Source organism: Eulemur rufifrons, chromosome 17 (assembly GCF_041146395.1).
Source record: "Eulemur rufifrons isolate Redbay chromosome 17, OSU_ERuf_1, whole genome shotgun sequence".
Lineage (NCBI taxonomy): Eukaryota > Metazoa > Chordata > Mammalia > Primates > Lemuridae > Eulemur > Eulemur rufifrons.
In genome coordinates, this window is record NC_090999.1 from 54,572,293 (window position 1) to 54,588,861 (window position 16,569).

The window sequence follows — 16,569 nt, forward strand, 5'->3', positions numbered from 1 at the left end:
GGAGGTAGAGAAAGGGTTAATTCAAACTGCTAGAAAAGCTAAAAGTAAATTTTAAAACGCTGAGCTGCACATATTCATGCTAGGATGAGAGTCTGCTTATATGCTTGCTGGGCATTTTGGTATTTACCACTTAACATCTTTTCAACTTCTACAAGGGATTTTTCCCCCACTCTCCCTAATGTAAACACAGATTTCTCAGCAAGTCATTTCTCAAGCCATGTCATTTCTGGTGTGAACAAAAAATTATAATAACATGTCATCTGAATGGTGTGCTTGTCTGGAAATATTAGTTATCCTTTGCTAACAGATTCTGAGATGGTAGTCTATCAGTTTGGGGCCTTTGTTTTGTTTTGTTTTTTTAAGTTAAATTTTTTTTCCTCTGATTAATGAAGACTTAAAAATTCATCAGTGGCAGAAAAAAAGTTCTGAAGCGTTCCTGTAAATTATGAAGGTCTTCGTCCCCAGATAGACCCATCTCCTCGGGCAGCTTTCTCGCTTTTCAGATTTTTTTCACTTAAAAAAACTCTTAAATTTTGTTTGATAAAGACTTTCATTTTTAAAAAATGCAGCTATATTACAATATTATCCCACCAGTTATTAAACATTAGAAAACATTTTGTTTTGTCAAAGTAACAGTTCTTTCTCAGCAATATGAGTTCCTCCCTGTTTTCTTCCCAGCTGATACTAATATAACGCCAAGCACCTTCCATCAGAAATAAGGCTGGTTAAAGTTGCTACCAGCTAACCTCCTAAACTCTGCTTTTGTGTGACCTTGAAAAATTGCTTCACCTCTTTGGTCCTCAGTTTCTTTGTTTGTAAAATGGGGAAATTCGGCTATGTAGCTTCTGAGGCCACCTCACATTCCTGGGTGTGTGAAACAGGGAGAAGTACAGAGATCTAGACTGTGAGTCTGGTTAGCCGCAAGCTGAGACTTGGGCCAATTTTCTTAATCTCCTTTTTTAACTATTTCTGTAAAACAAAACCCACAATATCTATGGTTCTCACCTGAGTATAGAGATCAAAATGATACATAAAATTGAATGTGCTTCATAACCAACACAGTGACGCACAAAGTAAAGGTGACAATGGATGATGGCCCTGCTCCTGCCAGGACGCCAAGCATTCCCGCTCCTTCCCAGCTCTTACATGCCTGAGCCCTCCTCGATGCCACATGGACTGTCTGATCCCGGAGTCTTCTCCTCTGCATCCATATCTGACTGTTGCTCATGCCGGTTCCTGCCCGGAAATGCTTCCTTCCCCACATCTCTGCCCAACTCCCAGTCTCTGTGATCCACTCTCACAAAGCCACCTCTGACCACCACAGCCTCACTGATCCAGGCTCCCTTCGTTACTCACTGTCCTTAGTCATTATGAGCGTTTGGTTGCCTCTCTTTCACTCTGATTTCTCCCCTCCTTAAAGATGGGGAGTACGTAATTTCAGGTGATGACCTGTTTTTGGTATGTGCCATGGCTACGTGCACAGGAGAGTTGCTGTGTGCTCCTCTTAGTGGATCCAAAAAGGCTCTCGGTTTGGGGCTTGCAGGCTGGACGAGCTCTAGCAACAGCAGCTGAGTTGATCAGTGGGTACTAGCCTGCAAGCTAGAGGTTAAAAAACAAAGTTAACCTCACCCCCAACAAAAGCTTACGAAAATCAAGAGGAAAAAGCTAAAAACTAGGTTTTCACATCTATTCTCCCTGATAGGTATAGGTTGGTTTTATTCATACTCTCAAGATATTAGGAAATGGAGCTCTGCATTTTCAAAACCAGCTCTTACATAATTCAGAGAGCTTATATTCCAAAGAACTTTTTTTAGGATTAAAATTTGAGAGTAAGAATACGAAAATATTCACTTCAGCAGGTATTTATCAAGCTCCCCTTATGTGCTGAGCAATAGGCTAGTGCCACAGACAGCAAGTGGGCAGCCATGACCCTGCCTCATGAGAATGCCATAGTCCCGTGGAGAAGATGGACGAGAGGAAGACTGTGGCAGATGTTGGGGGGGGCTGTGTCAAGGAAGGCTTTGCAGAAGAGGAAGGGGGGTGGAGTCTCGAGAAACTTATGATTTAGCCAGGTCAAGGTTAGAGGAAAAACCTCAAAGGCACATATGGGGGAGTGGTGAAGAATGAAGCTGGCTAGCAGGTGAGGGGCCAGGTCTGGAAGAGCCTCTCTTGCCACGCTGAACATTTGTATTTGGCCTGAAAACCATAAGGGATTCAAGGAGAGAAATTAAAGTGATGACATGTGCATTTTAGAAATAACCTGTATTTTTTAAACGACTGCTACATATAACTAACCACACATACACTTTGTGTGTGTGTGTCTTTTTCACCACAGTGTATCTGCTGCAGGATTTAGAGCATAGAGGAGCACAGGAGAAGATTGGGGGGCAGGTGCCAAGGACACCTTTAAGTTTTTGCCAAGGACCTTCCAAAATAAAACCTACCAGTGTCCTGAAAAGCCTTGAGTCCTGGCTACTGTGTTACCTAGGGCAAGTCACTGTACCTCTCTGAGCCTCTGTTTTCTGATATACTCATGTTAAGGAATTGTTTTAGATTAAGTAAAATCAATGTATTGGTTTGTGACCAATATTTGTTAAATGATGTAGAATACATGAAAAAAAACCAAAGTGCATTGTACATAGTAAGGGCATTTATTTTTGAAACTGGTTTAAACTCTCTCTCTCTGTATATATATGTATATGAAAGCTATATCTGTGTGGGTGTGTGTTCGCACACACATGCTGGGTTGTGATGTAGACTGTATATCTAACTCCAGGGAACAGTCAGAGATCTGAAATTTACTGGACAAATAAGCTCCCTTCCAATTCTAAGACCCTCTGATTTTCTCCTCATGCTGTTGACCAGTAAGTTGCTGAGGGCTGTTCTAGAAGGCTATGGGAAGTACTTAACTATTAATTGTGTCCATGGCACTGGGCTCCTTTCCTGTACACACAGGTCTCCAAAGCTACTCCTCTGGATTTTTATAAGACTCATCTATAAAAGGGTTTTCATATTCTTCTTAAATTTGGTAGTGTTCTTTAAAGCAGTCCTGTGATGTCAAGCTCTTGCTAAATTTTTGTGTTGTCAGTAACGACATCTAGTGGTCATGTTCCGGGTAGCCTTTACAACTCATTCCTACATTTGAATCAACTCCACATAATAATAAATAAAACCTATAGCTGTGTGATGCTTTCTTAGATTGTTTTGAAGCTATTGTAACTATGAGACAAAAATTTAACAAGGCATGTCCTGATAAATTAACGGGAAATCATAGTGCAGTTTATCTATAGCCTTTGGTGCTTTGTTATTTACAGGCGCATGCCAGAACTTCAGGCCTTTGCATGGTGCCTGATACTTGGTAGCACTCAATAAATTTTGCTGAATGTTTAAATATGTAGATGATCACTGATCCCAGGGGAAGAATCCCAGAGGAAGTAGGACTTGAAGGATAGAGAGGAATTTGATAAGAGAGTAGAAGGACTAAGAGCATTGAAGTTGAGAGCTACGGAAGGCCAAAAGGGAACCATTAGTAGGGCCCAACAAGGCACCTCTGAAGGTTTTAACAAAGGAGCTGACTATGTGGAGTTGTTTTTGAAGGACTCATTTGGCAGTGGTATATTGGATAGATCAGAAGGAAAAGAAACTGGATAGAGGCCAAGAAGCTAATGTCATGGTAAGGGGATGAATTCCTAAGTTAGGATGGTGACAGAAAGAAAAAGAGAACCATGTCAGAGACATTTTGAAAACCAGAACTTGGTGTGGAGAAAAAGAGAGGACACTTGTCCTGACTTGGTTATGCCTTAGGCTCTTAACTGGGAGGCCCTGCTCAGGTCTGGACTGGCTCCCCTGACCTCCTTTCTGCAGGTACCAGGGACTGAACTTGCTTTCTTCTTTTAGGAAGTGCCACTCATCCTATCCTTTAAGAAGATTTCTTCCTTTCAACCTCAGCAGCAGAGTGAGATGTAGTCTCCTTAGCTCCCTCCTTCAATAAGTTCAAAGAAAGAGTACATAGGCCCTTTTCTGCTGATCCATAGGGAAATGGCTAAAGAAAACATACTATATAGCAGCTAAGGGGAATGAGTTCAATTTCTATGTATAAAAATGGGAAGATCTCATAAACAGCTTGAGTTAAAACAAAACTCAAAAACTACATGCTAACTATAAGCTATGGTTTGAATGTGTCCCTCAAAAAGCCTGTGTTGGAAACATAATCACTGTTGTAACAGGAGGTGGAATCTTTAAGGGGTGACTAGGCCATGAGAATTCTGCCCTCATGAAGGCATTAATGGCCCCGGAAGTGGGTTCCTTTTCAAAGGATGAGTTCAGACCCTTCTTGCTCTCTCTCCCACCCATGTGACATCTTCCACCATGTTATGATGCAGCAAGAAGGCCCTTACCAGATGTAAACCCTCGATCCTCGATTTCCCAGCCTCCAGGACTGTGAGTAATAATTTCTCATTGTAAATTACCCAGTCTGTAGTATTCTGTTATAGCAGCACCAAACAGACTGAAACACTGTGCATGTAGCTTGATACTATTTATATAATAAATGCACTAATACTGCACATTTTCTATAGGTGCATATATTAATACTTTATATGCAAGACAAATATAAAAAGTGGCCTGGAAAAAGCACATCAAATTTATAAGAAAGGTTACTTCTGAGGGTGGACAGTGGGAACTTGGATTAGAAATGATCAAAGAAGATTTGGCTCTTTTTGTAATGCTACATTTATCTATCCATACAATATGAAACTAAAAATTCATTTTTTAAAAAATATTTGAGTCCTCATAGATCATTTGGGAAATACAAAAGAATTTGAAGAATATTTAAAAATCACTGAAGTATATATCATTACCCAGAGTTAACTGCAGTTAAAGTTTTGATGCATTTCCTTGTACTACTTTACACATATTTAATTAGGATCATCCTGTATGTGCTTTTATATCCTGATTTTTTTTCCACTTAACATTATATCTGAAACATTTTCTCATGTCATTTAATATTCTTTGAAAATACAACTTAATATGACTAACTAGGATTTCTTCCATATCAAAATGTACCAAATAATTCTATTGTTTGACTTTTGGAGATTTCTAATTCCTCACTGTTTATTTAACATAAGTTCATTCCGTATTTACTTCCTGCATGCTCAGGAACTGTTCTAGCGATACAGTGGTCAATAAGGCAGACAGAGGCTCTTCCCACAAAGAGCTTGCAGAATGTAATGCAATGAGAAATGCATGCAGAAATAAGTGTTCATATTTTGTTTCTTTAGGTTACATTGTTACTAAGGGAATTAACAGCTCAAAGGCTATCAAATCATGTCACTAAACTGTTCATCAATAAGGCTATATATACCAATTTACATTCCCCACAGCAGTCTGTATTTTATCATTTCGTTAAGTCTTTGAAAATAATTTTATTTTACTTAGCTTTTATTACTGAGTTGAACATTTTTCTCTTTTTGTCTTGCTAAAATTTGCATGGATTCTCAGCTTTGTTTCTTATCAATATGTTCTGTATTTCCCAGTGTGCTACGTTTAGTTTTCTTAGTTTCTTCTTGTGACTTCATTGCCCCCACATTTCAGTCTTGCTCCTATAAAAGGTTATTGTCCATGTACTGGTTTCAGTATAACCAGAAAGTGTGGCAGTTAAACAATTAGTCTGTGTATGTAATTTTTAAAAAGTATGGAAAATTTCAAACATATGCAAAAGTAGAGAAAATAGTACAATGAACCTTCACATACCTACAAATCAGAATCAACAATTGCCAAAATTTTGCCATATTTGTTTCCGTTAATACTTTTCTTCTTACTTTATTTGCTCAAATCCTTTAAAGCAAATCACAGACATTATGTCATTTGTTTTTACAGGTGCATAGTGAACATTTTTATTTGATATATTCCTTCCATTTTTACCCCATTCTCAGACGTTAAAAACATCTTTGGGTTTTTGTCCTCTGCTTTTATTCCCGAGGGTGGGGCTTTATATCCTTTTTCTAATTCCACCTTTACCAATAACACTGGAGAACTTTTCCCTAAAATGACCATAATTAGATCAGCCAGTGCAATAAAGCAGAATGTAAAATGTGCATTTTGCAGGTTCTGTGGACTGGATCATCCGCAGAACTCACCACACTGGGGACATTCCATAAACCATATCAAACTATAGGCAATTTCTCTTGACTATTCTCAGCTGTAATTGAAATGGAAAATTGTGTAATATGTGACTAAATCTAATTACTATTGTACAGGTTTAAACAGCTGGTTTCTTGGGTTAGGAACCCCTTTGAAAATCTGAAAAAAAAATGTATAGAACCCATTGCCAGAAAAAATGTATGTGTACACACACACACACACACACACACACACAGGTAAAATCAGAAAATTCTGCATACAGTTTCATAAGATTCCCAGACCTTCTAAAATCCATCTATGGGATAAACCCTTTCCATCTATGGGATTAACCCTTTTCATCTATGGGAATCCTGGCCAATAAATCCTATTTTCAATGGCTTTCTTCTGTTTTACAAACACACACACACACACACACACACACACAGGCAGGAAGAAGAGGGGTATAGTGACAGGGGAAAAAAGTACCTACTTAATAAACATAAGAAAATGTGTAAAATACAGATGAACCAAATCAACTATTGCATACTGGAATTAAAATACTAGAGGAACACTCGGAACCTATTAGGAAGCTGAGGAGGGGAAAAATGGTCACACTTACATGCAGACACATAAAGAACAGAGTACCTCAAGCTGTCAAACTATATAGAAAAAAAAAATCTTATTATAAACTGGATAAATAAATTCGTAAAGCTTTGGAGAAAAATGATATGATAAAACAATCTATTTCATACCAGTGTTTCTAAAGTAGGTGTTAATGGACAAAACATGTTTCAAAAAGTAACAGTTCTCTCTACTGTTCTCAGCTGTGATTGAAATGAAAAATTGTTTAAAGTGTGGTTTACTGTCCATTGTACAGATTTAAACACTAGCTGGTTGCTAAAGGAGATAAGAAAGCATTATAATATACCATTTCACATTGTGTGCCTGTATCAAAACATATACAGCTATTATGTACCCATAATAATTACAAATAAAAAATTTTTTTAAAAAGAATCACACACACAAAAATATATCATTAGCATATAAATTGCATGACAATTCGGGCATGCTCTGTATGTCCTACACTTTTAACCCAGCCAAGTATTAATAACATACACACCTTGTGTTCTATTTTAATTAACTACAGTGAAAGAGTTTGAGAAAGCTAGACTTGCACAAACAAAACCCCACACTGTGAGTAGATTTAGAGAACAGGACTCATGTCAATATATTACCACAAATAATCAAGCAGGTCACGGGTAAAGGCCCTGTGGAGGGAGCCGGTACCTCCCTGGCTAGAAGGTCTGACTAGTGAGTGAGGATGTTGATTTCCTCCTCCTCCAGCTCCTGAGGGAGCAGTTCTGCTCAGCATCAGAATTGCTGTTTGAAAGCTTCCAGTCTGGAAAGCAGAGTTCATTAAGGAAGGGATTTGCAGTGGTGCTCATCATGCCTGGCTGAAGTTCCGAGGGCTGTGTGTGAGTGGCTCCCTTAATTTCTGAAGCTACACACCACATATTAAAGGCTTAAGTGACCATCTGAATGAGGTGGCAACTGTGCATGTGCATATTTGAAAATACTGGTTATCTGTCACGCATGGTTACCTTGAAAAGTGTCACTCTGAAAACCGATTTTCTCCTAGGAGACAATTTATGCTTAAAAACATTTAATTGTAAATGTTTTAATGCTTTGCTCTGGAACTCCTGTGGTGACATTACTGTGACAATTATAAGCTTTCAAATCCATTTCTCTTCATACTAACAAACATAACATCACTTTACCAAATAATAAAGATAGGATTTGTGCTAGAAACTACGAATGCTCAGTACAACCTGCAAAGACAATTTCCCAACTACAGAATGTGAGTTAATACTTAAATGATCCATTTAACAGATTTTATAGGTTAAAATAAAAATTATATAAGTTGCTATTAGTGAAAATGTTATTGTAATATGGTAATTTATTATCTTAGTCTCTTTTCTTGGCTTGTGCAAAGCTAATAAAGAAATATTAGCTACTTTGACAACCTTCCCATAGATTCCAAGAATATTATCCACTGCATGAACATTACGACCAAATCCTATGACAAGATATTTTCCTAGAATGAAATACAGAAATGGAATGAACACAAAGAGACACATTCAAATTTGTATAGCTGCCAAATTACAACTGTGTCTCTCAGCCCTATCATAAAATAAAGGAAAAAAATCCACATTTATTTGAGGCATTGTGTGTTTGTTTCCCTAGTAGAGTTTTAAATTTTTTTCAGAACATCGGTAACTGGAGTGTTTCAATATTCCCAGATAAATACACACAAAAAAATTTACTAATCACGTTATATCACCCCTCTCCCTTCATAAGACACAAAACAAAAACTCTTACTAAATACCCAGCGTAAATTTGTGTCTCAACTTGAAAAGTAGTTACCTGTAAGGCAGTTTTTATTGTTTTGTGGCTCTCTAACAGGAACAGTTTCATTTAGAGGACAGACAATTGTTCTAACCTCAGCTGTGTCGATTACTTGGGCAAATGATTTCTTTTTTCTTTCCTTTTTTTTTTTTTTTTTTGAGACAGAGTCTCACTCTGTTGCCTGGGCTAGAGTGCCGTGGCGTCAGCCTAGCTCACAGCAACCTCAAACTCCTGGGCTCAGGTGATCCTCCTGCCTCAGCCTCCCGAGTAGCTGGGACTACAGACATGTGCCACCATGCCCGGCTAATTTTTTCTGTGTATATTTTTAGTTGTTCAGCTAATTTCTTTCTATTTTTAGTAGAGAGACAGAGTCTCGCTCTTGCTCAGGCTGGTTTCGAACTCCTGAGCTCAAACAATCCACCTGTCTCGGCCTCCCAGAGTGCTAGGATTACAGGCGTGAGCCACCGTGCCTGTTGTGGTTTTAATTTGCATTTTCCTAATGGGCTAATGACGTTGATCATCTTTTCATGTGCTTATTTGCCATCTCTTTGGTAAAGAGATATTTATTTGCCCATTTTATAATGCAGTTTTCTCACTTTTGGTTTAGGAAGTTCTTCATATATTTTGGATATAAGTCCTTTGTTGGATATGTGATTTACAAGTATTTTTTTCCCAATCTGTGGTTTGTCCTTTCATCCTCTTAACAGGATTTTTCACAGAGCAAAAGTTTTTAATTTTGATGAAGTCCAATTTATACATTTTTTTCCTTCATGGAATGTGCTCTTGGTGTAACATCTGAGAACTCTACCTAAGCCTGAGTTTTAAAGATGCTATATGGTTTCTTCAAGTTTTATAGTTTTAAATTTTACATTCAGATATATGATTCATTCCGAGGGTTTTTTTGTATAATGTGTGGGGTTTAGGGTTTATTTTGGGTTTTTTTTTAAATGGAAGTCAGGTAATTTACTGAAGACTATTCTTCCTCCATTGGTTTTGTATTTTCTTTAAAAAAAAAAAAAATTAGTTGGCCTTCTGCATGTCTGTTTATGGATTCCTCTATCCCATTTCATTGATCTGTTTCTGTCTGTCCTCCAATAACAGTCTTGGTTACGGTAGCTATATATTGAATCTTAAAATCAAGTTTTCTGATTCCTTGGCCGGGTGTGGTGACTCATGCCCATAATCCTAGCACTCCTGGGAGGCTGAGGCCGGAGGATCACTTGACGGCAGGAGTTTGAGACCAGCCTCAGCAAGAGCCAGACCCGTCTCTACTAAAAATAGAAATCAGCTGGGCAACTAAAAATAGAAAAAATTAGCCGGGTGTGGTGGTGCACGTCTATAGTCCCAGCAACTGGGAGGCCGAGGCAGGAGGATCCCTTGAGCGCAGGAGTTTGAGGTTGCTGTGAGGTAGGCTGATGCTACGGCACTGTAGCCCAGGCAACAGAGCAAGACTCCGTCTCCAAAAAAAAAAAAAAAAAAAAAAGGTTTTGTGATTCCTGCACCTTTTTTCTTCATTCCTGCACCTTTTTTCTTCATTTCCAATATTGTTTTTACTATTCTAATTCCTTTGCCTTTCTATGTGTATTTTAGAATTAGCTTTTTTTTTTTTTTTTTTTTGAGACAGTCTCACTCTGTTGCCTGGGCTAGAGTGCGTAGCATCAGCCTAGCTCACAGCAACCTCAAACTCCCGGGCTCAAGGGATCCTCCTGCCTCAGCCTCCCGAGTAGCTGGGACTACAGGCATGTGCCACCACGCCCGGCTAATTTTTTCTATATATATTTTTAGTTGTCTGGCTAATTTCTTTCTATTTTTTAGTAGACACGGGGGTGGGGGGGGTCTCACTCTTGCTCAAGCTGGTCTCGAACTCCTGACCCCGAGCAATCCTCCCGCCTCGGCCTCCCGGAGTACTAGGATTACAGGCGTGAGCCACCGCACCTGGCCTAGAATTAGCTTTTCTTTATCTACACACACACAAAGGTGCTAGGATTTTACTTAAATTTTGTGCCCAAGGCGAGTGGCTCATTCTTCTCGCCATACACCTGCACTAGTCCAGTTGGGCACAGCCCTGTGCCTGTCACACATTTCACATGTGTGAATAAAGGGGACTCGGTCACAAGGCAGTGAGGGAAGCGGGGGTAGGGCAGAAGAAACTAAAATCAGTTTCAGACACTTTTGGATTTGAGGCTCCGAGGTGTATTTACAGGTCAATGTGGCAGCCCTGGGCGACAGGACTGCATAGCAAGACAAAGGACGTCCCAAGTGCACCCAAGAGACTACAACTGTGAGCTGTCGTGGAGGCTGTCAAACTAGGCGGGTTCTTTGCAGGTTGGGCTTACATCTCACGGACGTCAAAGACACGGGGCTCAGGGCCGAGGGGAGGGACGCCCGCGCCGTCCCCACGCCCTCCCCGCTGCGCAACTGCAGCCGTTGCGGGCCCGGGTGCCAGCCTCTGCGGGCGCACGCCCCGCCACAAGGACCCCGCGGACCCGCCAAGAGCTGTCCCCGCCGCGCCTGACTCCCGCGGCACGGAACCGCACGAATCTCGGGACTGTGTTCCTCTTTCCCGTATGGTGATCGAGGCTCTATAATCTCCCTAATCGCAGAGGGTTGGGTCAGTTAAAGCCCATCCGAAAACGTCTGGTCAGCCCTTGGGAATGGCTTAGCCAATGTTGACTCTGCAACTACACGTGCTAAACAGCGATGGGCAGAAGCCAAGAAAAGGCAGTTTTCTTTCCACCCTTGTGGAAAGACAAAGACTCGCACAATTGTTTGTGACAGACATAAGCACAAGTGCACTGGAGCTGGTAAACAGCAAGGTCTGAAAGTGACATGCGAGATACTCTAACAGAAACAGAGCTACTGAGGCTGGGTGGGATTTTAGGCTTGAGCAGGAGCAACTGAGGCCAGTGTTGCCGAAGGGCTGGGAGACAAGGAAAGGAATGGCAGGCTGAAGGCTGGACTAGGCAGGGACCAGACAACATGGGTTCTCCTGTGCCATGAGAAATGAGCAACCAAAGAAATTCAGTTTTTCAATGATCCTAAACATAATCTAACATGAAGCTTGGGTCGGAGATAATTAACCCGTATTTACTAATAGTCAACAGGAGTTCCACAGATGTAATTTAAATAGGCTAGTCACCTCATTTTAGACAAAGCACTTTATCCTATGCATGAAAAATCTGAAACGTATGTGGGTAGCAAAACCCATGTGTTCAACATCCCGCTTCAACCTATCAAAACACAACTTATTTTGCCTGTCTACCTACACTTCCATGTCTTTTACGTGTGCCTTCCAGTAAACCTTAAGGCCAAAAGGTTACTGACAGTATCTCATGAGAAAGCACTTCAAAGACTGATCTTGCCACATACCTAGTATTCTTTGCATAATCTTTTTCTCTATTCCTCCATTTGCCTGGCATATACTTACATCAACTCCCACCTACTAAATCATCCAAAACCTTTATCTTCCTATTTTAAACACAGTACATATATGTAGACACAGAATTACAACATAGATCCTGACCTTTAAAAACTAAAAAAAAAAAAAACAAACAAAAAACAGGAGCACGGAGTAACTTCAAGGTTACTACTTATCATCTTGGGTCCTCTGAAGATGGATCAAGAATGTACATTTCCAAGGGGGCCCAAGATGATCCATGTTCAATAAAACTTAAAACTGCTTAGACTTACTAGATACAGAAAACAAAAAAAAAATTAAAAATTATCCACACTTCTACCGTAGAAGTCTCACTATAAATTTAGTGAGTTTACTTAAGTTTTTAAAGCAATACTAGAATACTGTGTATTTATATTCCAGACGTATGACTTAATTTTCTTTAGTCCATGGAATGAAACTTTGTCCTAGATAACAAATCTCATTAACTCTAGAGAATCCTGAAACAACTTTTCTCCCCACCTCCTAAAATTAATAAAGCACACAATGCATCTTTGTGGTGAGAAAAAGGAAAATAAGACATGAAACATTTTTGGCATATGAAAATTTATTACTGTGTTTTCACCATGAAAATTTATGATCTTGGTCTTTCTTTCTTGCCTTTGTATAAAGCCAAAAGAGAGACATTGGCTACTTTGACAACCTTAAAGCGGACTCCAGGAATGTCACCAACAGCATGACCTTTTCGACCAAATCCAGCAACCAGAACTTCATCGTTTTCCTGTAATAAAATGAAAAATTTACTTCTGGTGTCAGTGAATCACAAAAATATTCATATGCGGAAACTCCCATTCATTGAATAAAAAACTGGAGGAGGCCCTCCAAGAACAAAAGTACAAGAAATTAAATGGGGTGAATAAACATTTACCTCAATAAAGTTCAAACAACCATCGTTGGGTACAAAGGCTGTGATTTTCTTGCCATTCTTGATCAGCTGGACCCTGACACACTTCCTGATGGCCGAATTTGGCTGTTTGGCTTCAACTCCTCTGAAAGATAAATAACACAGCAGAATGAGCTAGCTTTCTGAAAACAGATACATTTCACTACCTTAAGCAAGAACTTGTTAGAAATTGCTTCTATCTTTTCAATCTAATCTTACATGACTAAAGTCCTGTGATTGCCACCAAGTTTTTCCTCAGTCTGTTTCCTTAGTACAATGAGGCAATTTTCTAGTCCCTTTACAGTTTTAAAGTTATCTTAGATTAATTAAGAATTAGAGCTAGAAAGTCTGGATTCAAATCATGACTCTACCACCAAATTTGATTGACTCATGAAATTACCCCTTTTAAAGTAAACAACAAATACCAGCAAATTCATGTCTCAGTCTTAGCTGTATGATCTCAATCACTTCTGACACAACTCTCCTCTTTACATTGATCTCCTCAAATTAAAAAAAAGAAAACGCCCCGATCGTTGACAGGCACATTTGCTAGTTAACAGTTCCCACACACGTGAATGTGTTCATTTATGTCCCCTAATCATTGCTAGTTTCTCCTTCAATTCCTCCCAAGCCAATGGTGAGATTAAAAAACTTTAATTACCTAATTCCCAAGCACTAATTTTATGAACTGTTGAATGCAACAGTGCTTTGCAATTTTACCCCCTAAATACCCAAATATGGTTACACAAACCCTACAATCACTCCCTTTAAAATAAGAATTCAGTAAGTGTACTTGTCTCGATTTTCCATAGTAAAAGAAACCTAGAAGGAAGCAATGGATTTTCACTTACACTTTTTCCAGCACAATTCCCTTTGCATGGGAAGCACCTCCAAAGGGGTTGGCCTTCAGGGCTGTGCCCAAATGGGCTTTCTTATACTGTTTATCATGCCACTTCTGGTCTCGTCGGTGACTACGGAGCTTCCTGGCAGTACGAAGTCCACGACACTTGCCTAGAAATTAAAGCATTTTAGTTCTTCCGCAAAAAACACACCCACGTCAAGTTTTACATCTTTTAAGGCACTAGCGCCACCTGGACTAAACCCTTAAGCCAGTTGGCTCTTGGACCGAATCTTGGCCGGTGGGCCACACATTTGGCCTCAAAATTTCTCTGAAACAACTAACAAACGTTGCAACGGGGCACAGGCGCTCCGGTGGGTGCGCTTTCCCAAAGGATGAGGCCCCACGCCAAGCCTGGGGAGCTGCGTCGGCCTCCTGTGTCCTTCGGTAACGCGTCCCCGGCGGCTTCCGAGCCGCGTGGGCCCCTTCTGCGCCTGGCCATGTGCCTTCAGAAGCGGCGTTCCCCCAGCACCCCTCCATAGGGTCTCCCCGTGGCATCCTGCTCCCAGCTCTAGTCCCATCCGCCCGCTGGTCCCCGAGAACCCAAGTCCTGCTCGTGGCACCCTTTCGCCACAGCGCTCACCCATCCTGCCGGCACCACGGGCCTGAGCGAAAGAGAGAAGCGGCACAGGAAGGAGCCACAAGCCACCGCGAGCAAGCCCCGCCCAACCAAGGACCCCGCGCGGCTGTCTGCGCAGCGCCCGACCCGAGACTGGAGCCTCTGCTTTGAGAACGGCTCTTTTGCACCACTTTACAGAGCCGGAATCTGCGTCGTGTTTAATTTGCATTAAATTCAGAGATATCTAATTTGCACGGTTATTTATTTCTTTTTTATGTGCGTGCCGGACACAGGAAGGACGTGGACTACCAAGCCCGGAATGCTTTGCACGAGACCCGCTCACGGCGCCGGCGCCCTCTGCAAGTCACGGGGCCGGGCTCGGCGGAGGGGTCGCTGGGCGGCTCTTACGGGGAGTGGGTGGAGTGGCGAGGGGGCGGGGCCCTCTGAATGGAGTTTGGGAAATTAGACTTAAGAAACTTATGCTCACAGGCAGCACAGTCGATTGTAAAATTTAGTGAGGCGGTTTAGGGTAGTAATTAAAAACCCAATCTTTGGAGTCTGACTTGGTCTTAAACACTAAAGCTGCCATTTACTGGTTGTGCAACCTTGGACAAGTCATTTAATTAGCACTTTAACCTCAGTTTCTCGTGTAAAATGAACTAAATATGAGAATTTTCTGGCATGTTGGTTCACTTGGCAAATATTTCTGTAAAATGCCACTATTGTAGGCACCTAGGATATAGCAGTGAAGACAGTGAAAGTTTCTGTTCTTGCAAAGTTTATATTAAAAGTGTGAGGGAACAGACAATATATATAAGTACACTTAAAAATAATCAAAAAGACAATTTCACATAATGGTAAATGCTGTAGAGCAAAATATACAATTGGGTAGGTAACAGTGATTTGGGGTTGGGGGTGGCTACTCTGGATAGGATAGTTTAAGAAGGCAGCTCTGTGGAGATGATTTTTGAGCTGAGAGGTTAAAGACAAAACAATCAGATAAGTATAGGGGATAGAACCTTCCAGGAAGGGGGGTTCTCAGTAAGTAGAACTGAACGATCAGTGAGCGGAGCTCAGTGAGTGAGGAGGAGCGTGACAGTAGATGAGGTCTGAGTGTTGCACAGTGTTGTGGAGCGTGTAGACCATGGCAAAGCCTTTTTCTATTCTTTTGTTGATTTAGGGCCATTGTAAAGTTTTGAGCAGTGGAGAAACAAAATAGGATTTGTATTTTTTATAGGATTACTCTGGCTGATGTGAGGAGAAAAACAGATTAATGTATGAGGCCAGTTGGGAAGGTGTTGCAATAGTCCAGTTGAGAGATGATTACTTGGAGCCTCAGTGGAAATGGTAAAAAGTAATTGGATAGAGCCAAAAGGATTTGCTAAGGACTGTAGGATGTGAGAGAGGCGTTAATTATGACGTTGTGATTTTGACCTGAGTGCTTAGGTGACTTGTGGAGTTATTTACTGAGTGGGAAATGCTGAGAGAAGAGATATTGAACGGGGAAATTAAGAGTTCTGTTTTGAATATGTTAAGTCTGGGGTGTCTATTAGGCATGGAGGGATGTCAGGTAGGCAGTTGGATATATTTAATATGATATAAAGTTCTGGAGTCATCAGTGAATAGATAGTATTGAAAGCTATGGCTCTGACTGGGATCACTTAGGGGCTGATTGTAGGTAGAACAGAAAGTTTGGAGACTAGAGCCCTCGGCCACCAAAGGTTAGTGATCTGGAAGAGAAGGCAGGTGAAGCAAAATAGACAGAGTGGCCAATGTTACACTCTAGCCCATGGATGGGGAACCTTTTCATATTGGAAGCCTGTATCAATTTAGCTGTAATCAAATAAGGGCACACTCAAGAAACTTTGATTATATTTTATAAAAATCTAACTATTATGTACTTAATAATTTCAAAAAATGAAAACTATTAATTTTAAAGCTCACTAACCTTATAATGATTTTGTTGTGTCTGCTTTTTGTTGGAAAGCATTTGAATATTTGGTTGCAGCCTGGAGGTCCACAGTTCCAGTTGATCCTCTAGATGGCTGTCAGTCATTTGTGACCTTAAGAGTATCTTGACTTGGGTTAGGTAGGAGAATATAGATTTGCGGCAATAAGTGGTCGAAAAGCAAAAAAGCATTTTTTGAGCATGTTGCCAAAGGCGTGGGTATTCTACTGCATTTTTCCATATTTCAATTGGATCTTTCTTAGCACCAAACAATGACTTTCAAATGTCATCTACTGAGAGC

General features: G+C 40.6%; 1 protein-coding gene across 1 annotated transcript; it reads right to left on the reverse strand.

The window, feature by feature from the left end:
- Window positions 1–12,515: 12,515 nt before the first annotated feature.
- Window positions 12,516–14,400, reverse strand: RPS23 (ribosomal protein S23). Its single transcript, XM_069492362.1, has 4 exons — window positions 14,345–14,400; window positions 13,715–13,874; window positions 12,849–12,969; window positions 12,516–12,701 (listed from the first exon to the last, which is right to left on the reverse strand). Exons 1-4 carry the CDS (start codon window positions 14,346–14,348, stop codon window positions 12,555–12,557), a joined length of 432 nt encoding a protein of 143 aa, XP_069348463.1. The 5' UTR covers window positions 14,349–14,400; the 3' UTR covers window positions 12,516–12,554.
- Between the last annotated feature and the right edge of the window lie 2,169 nt (window positions 14,401–16,569).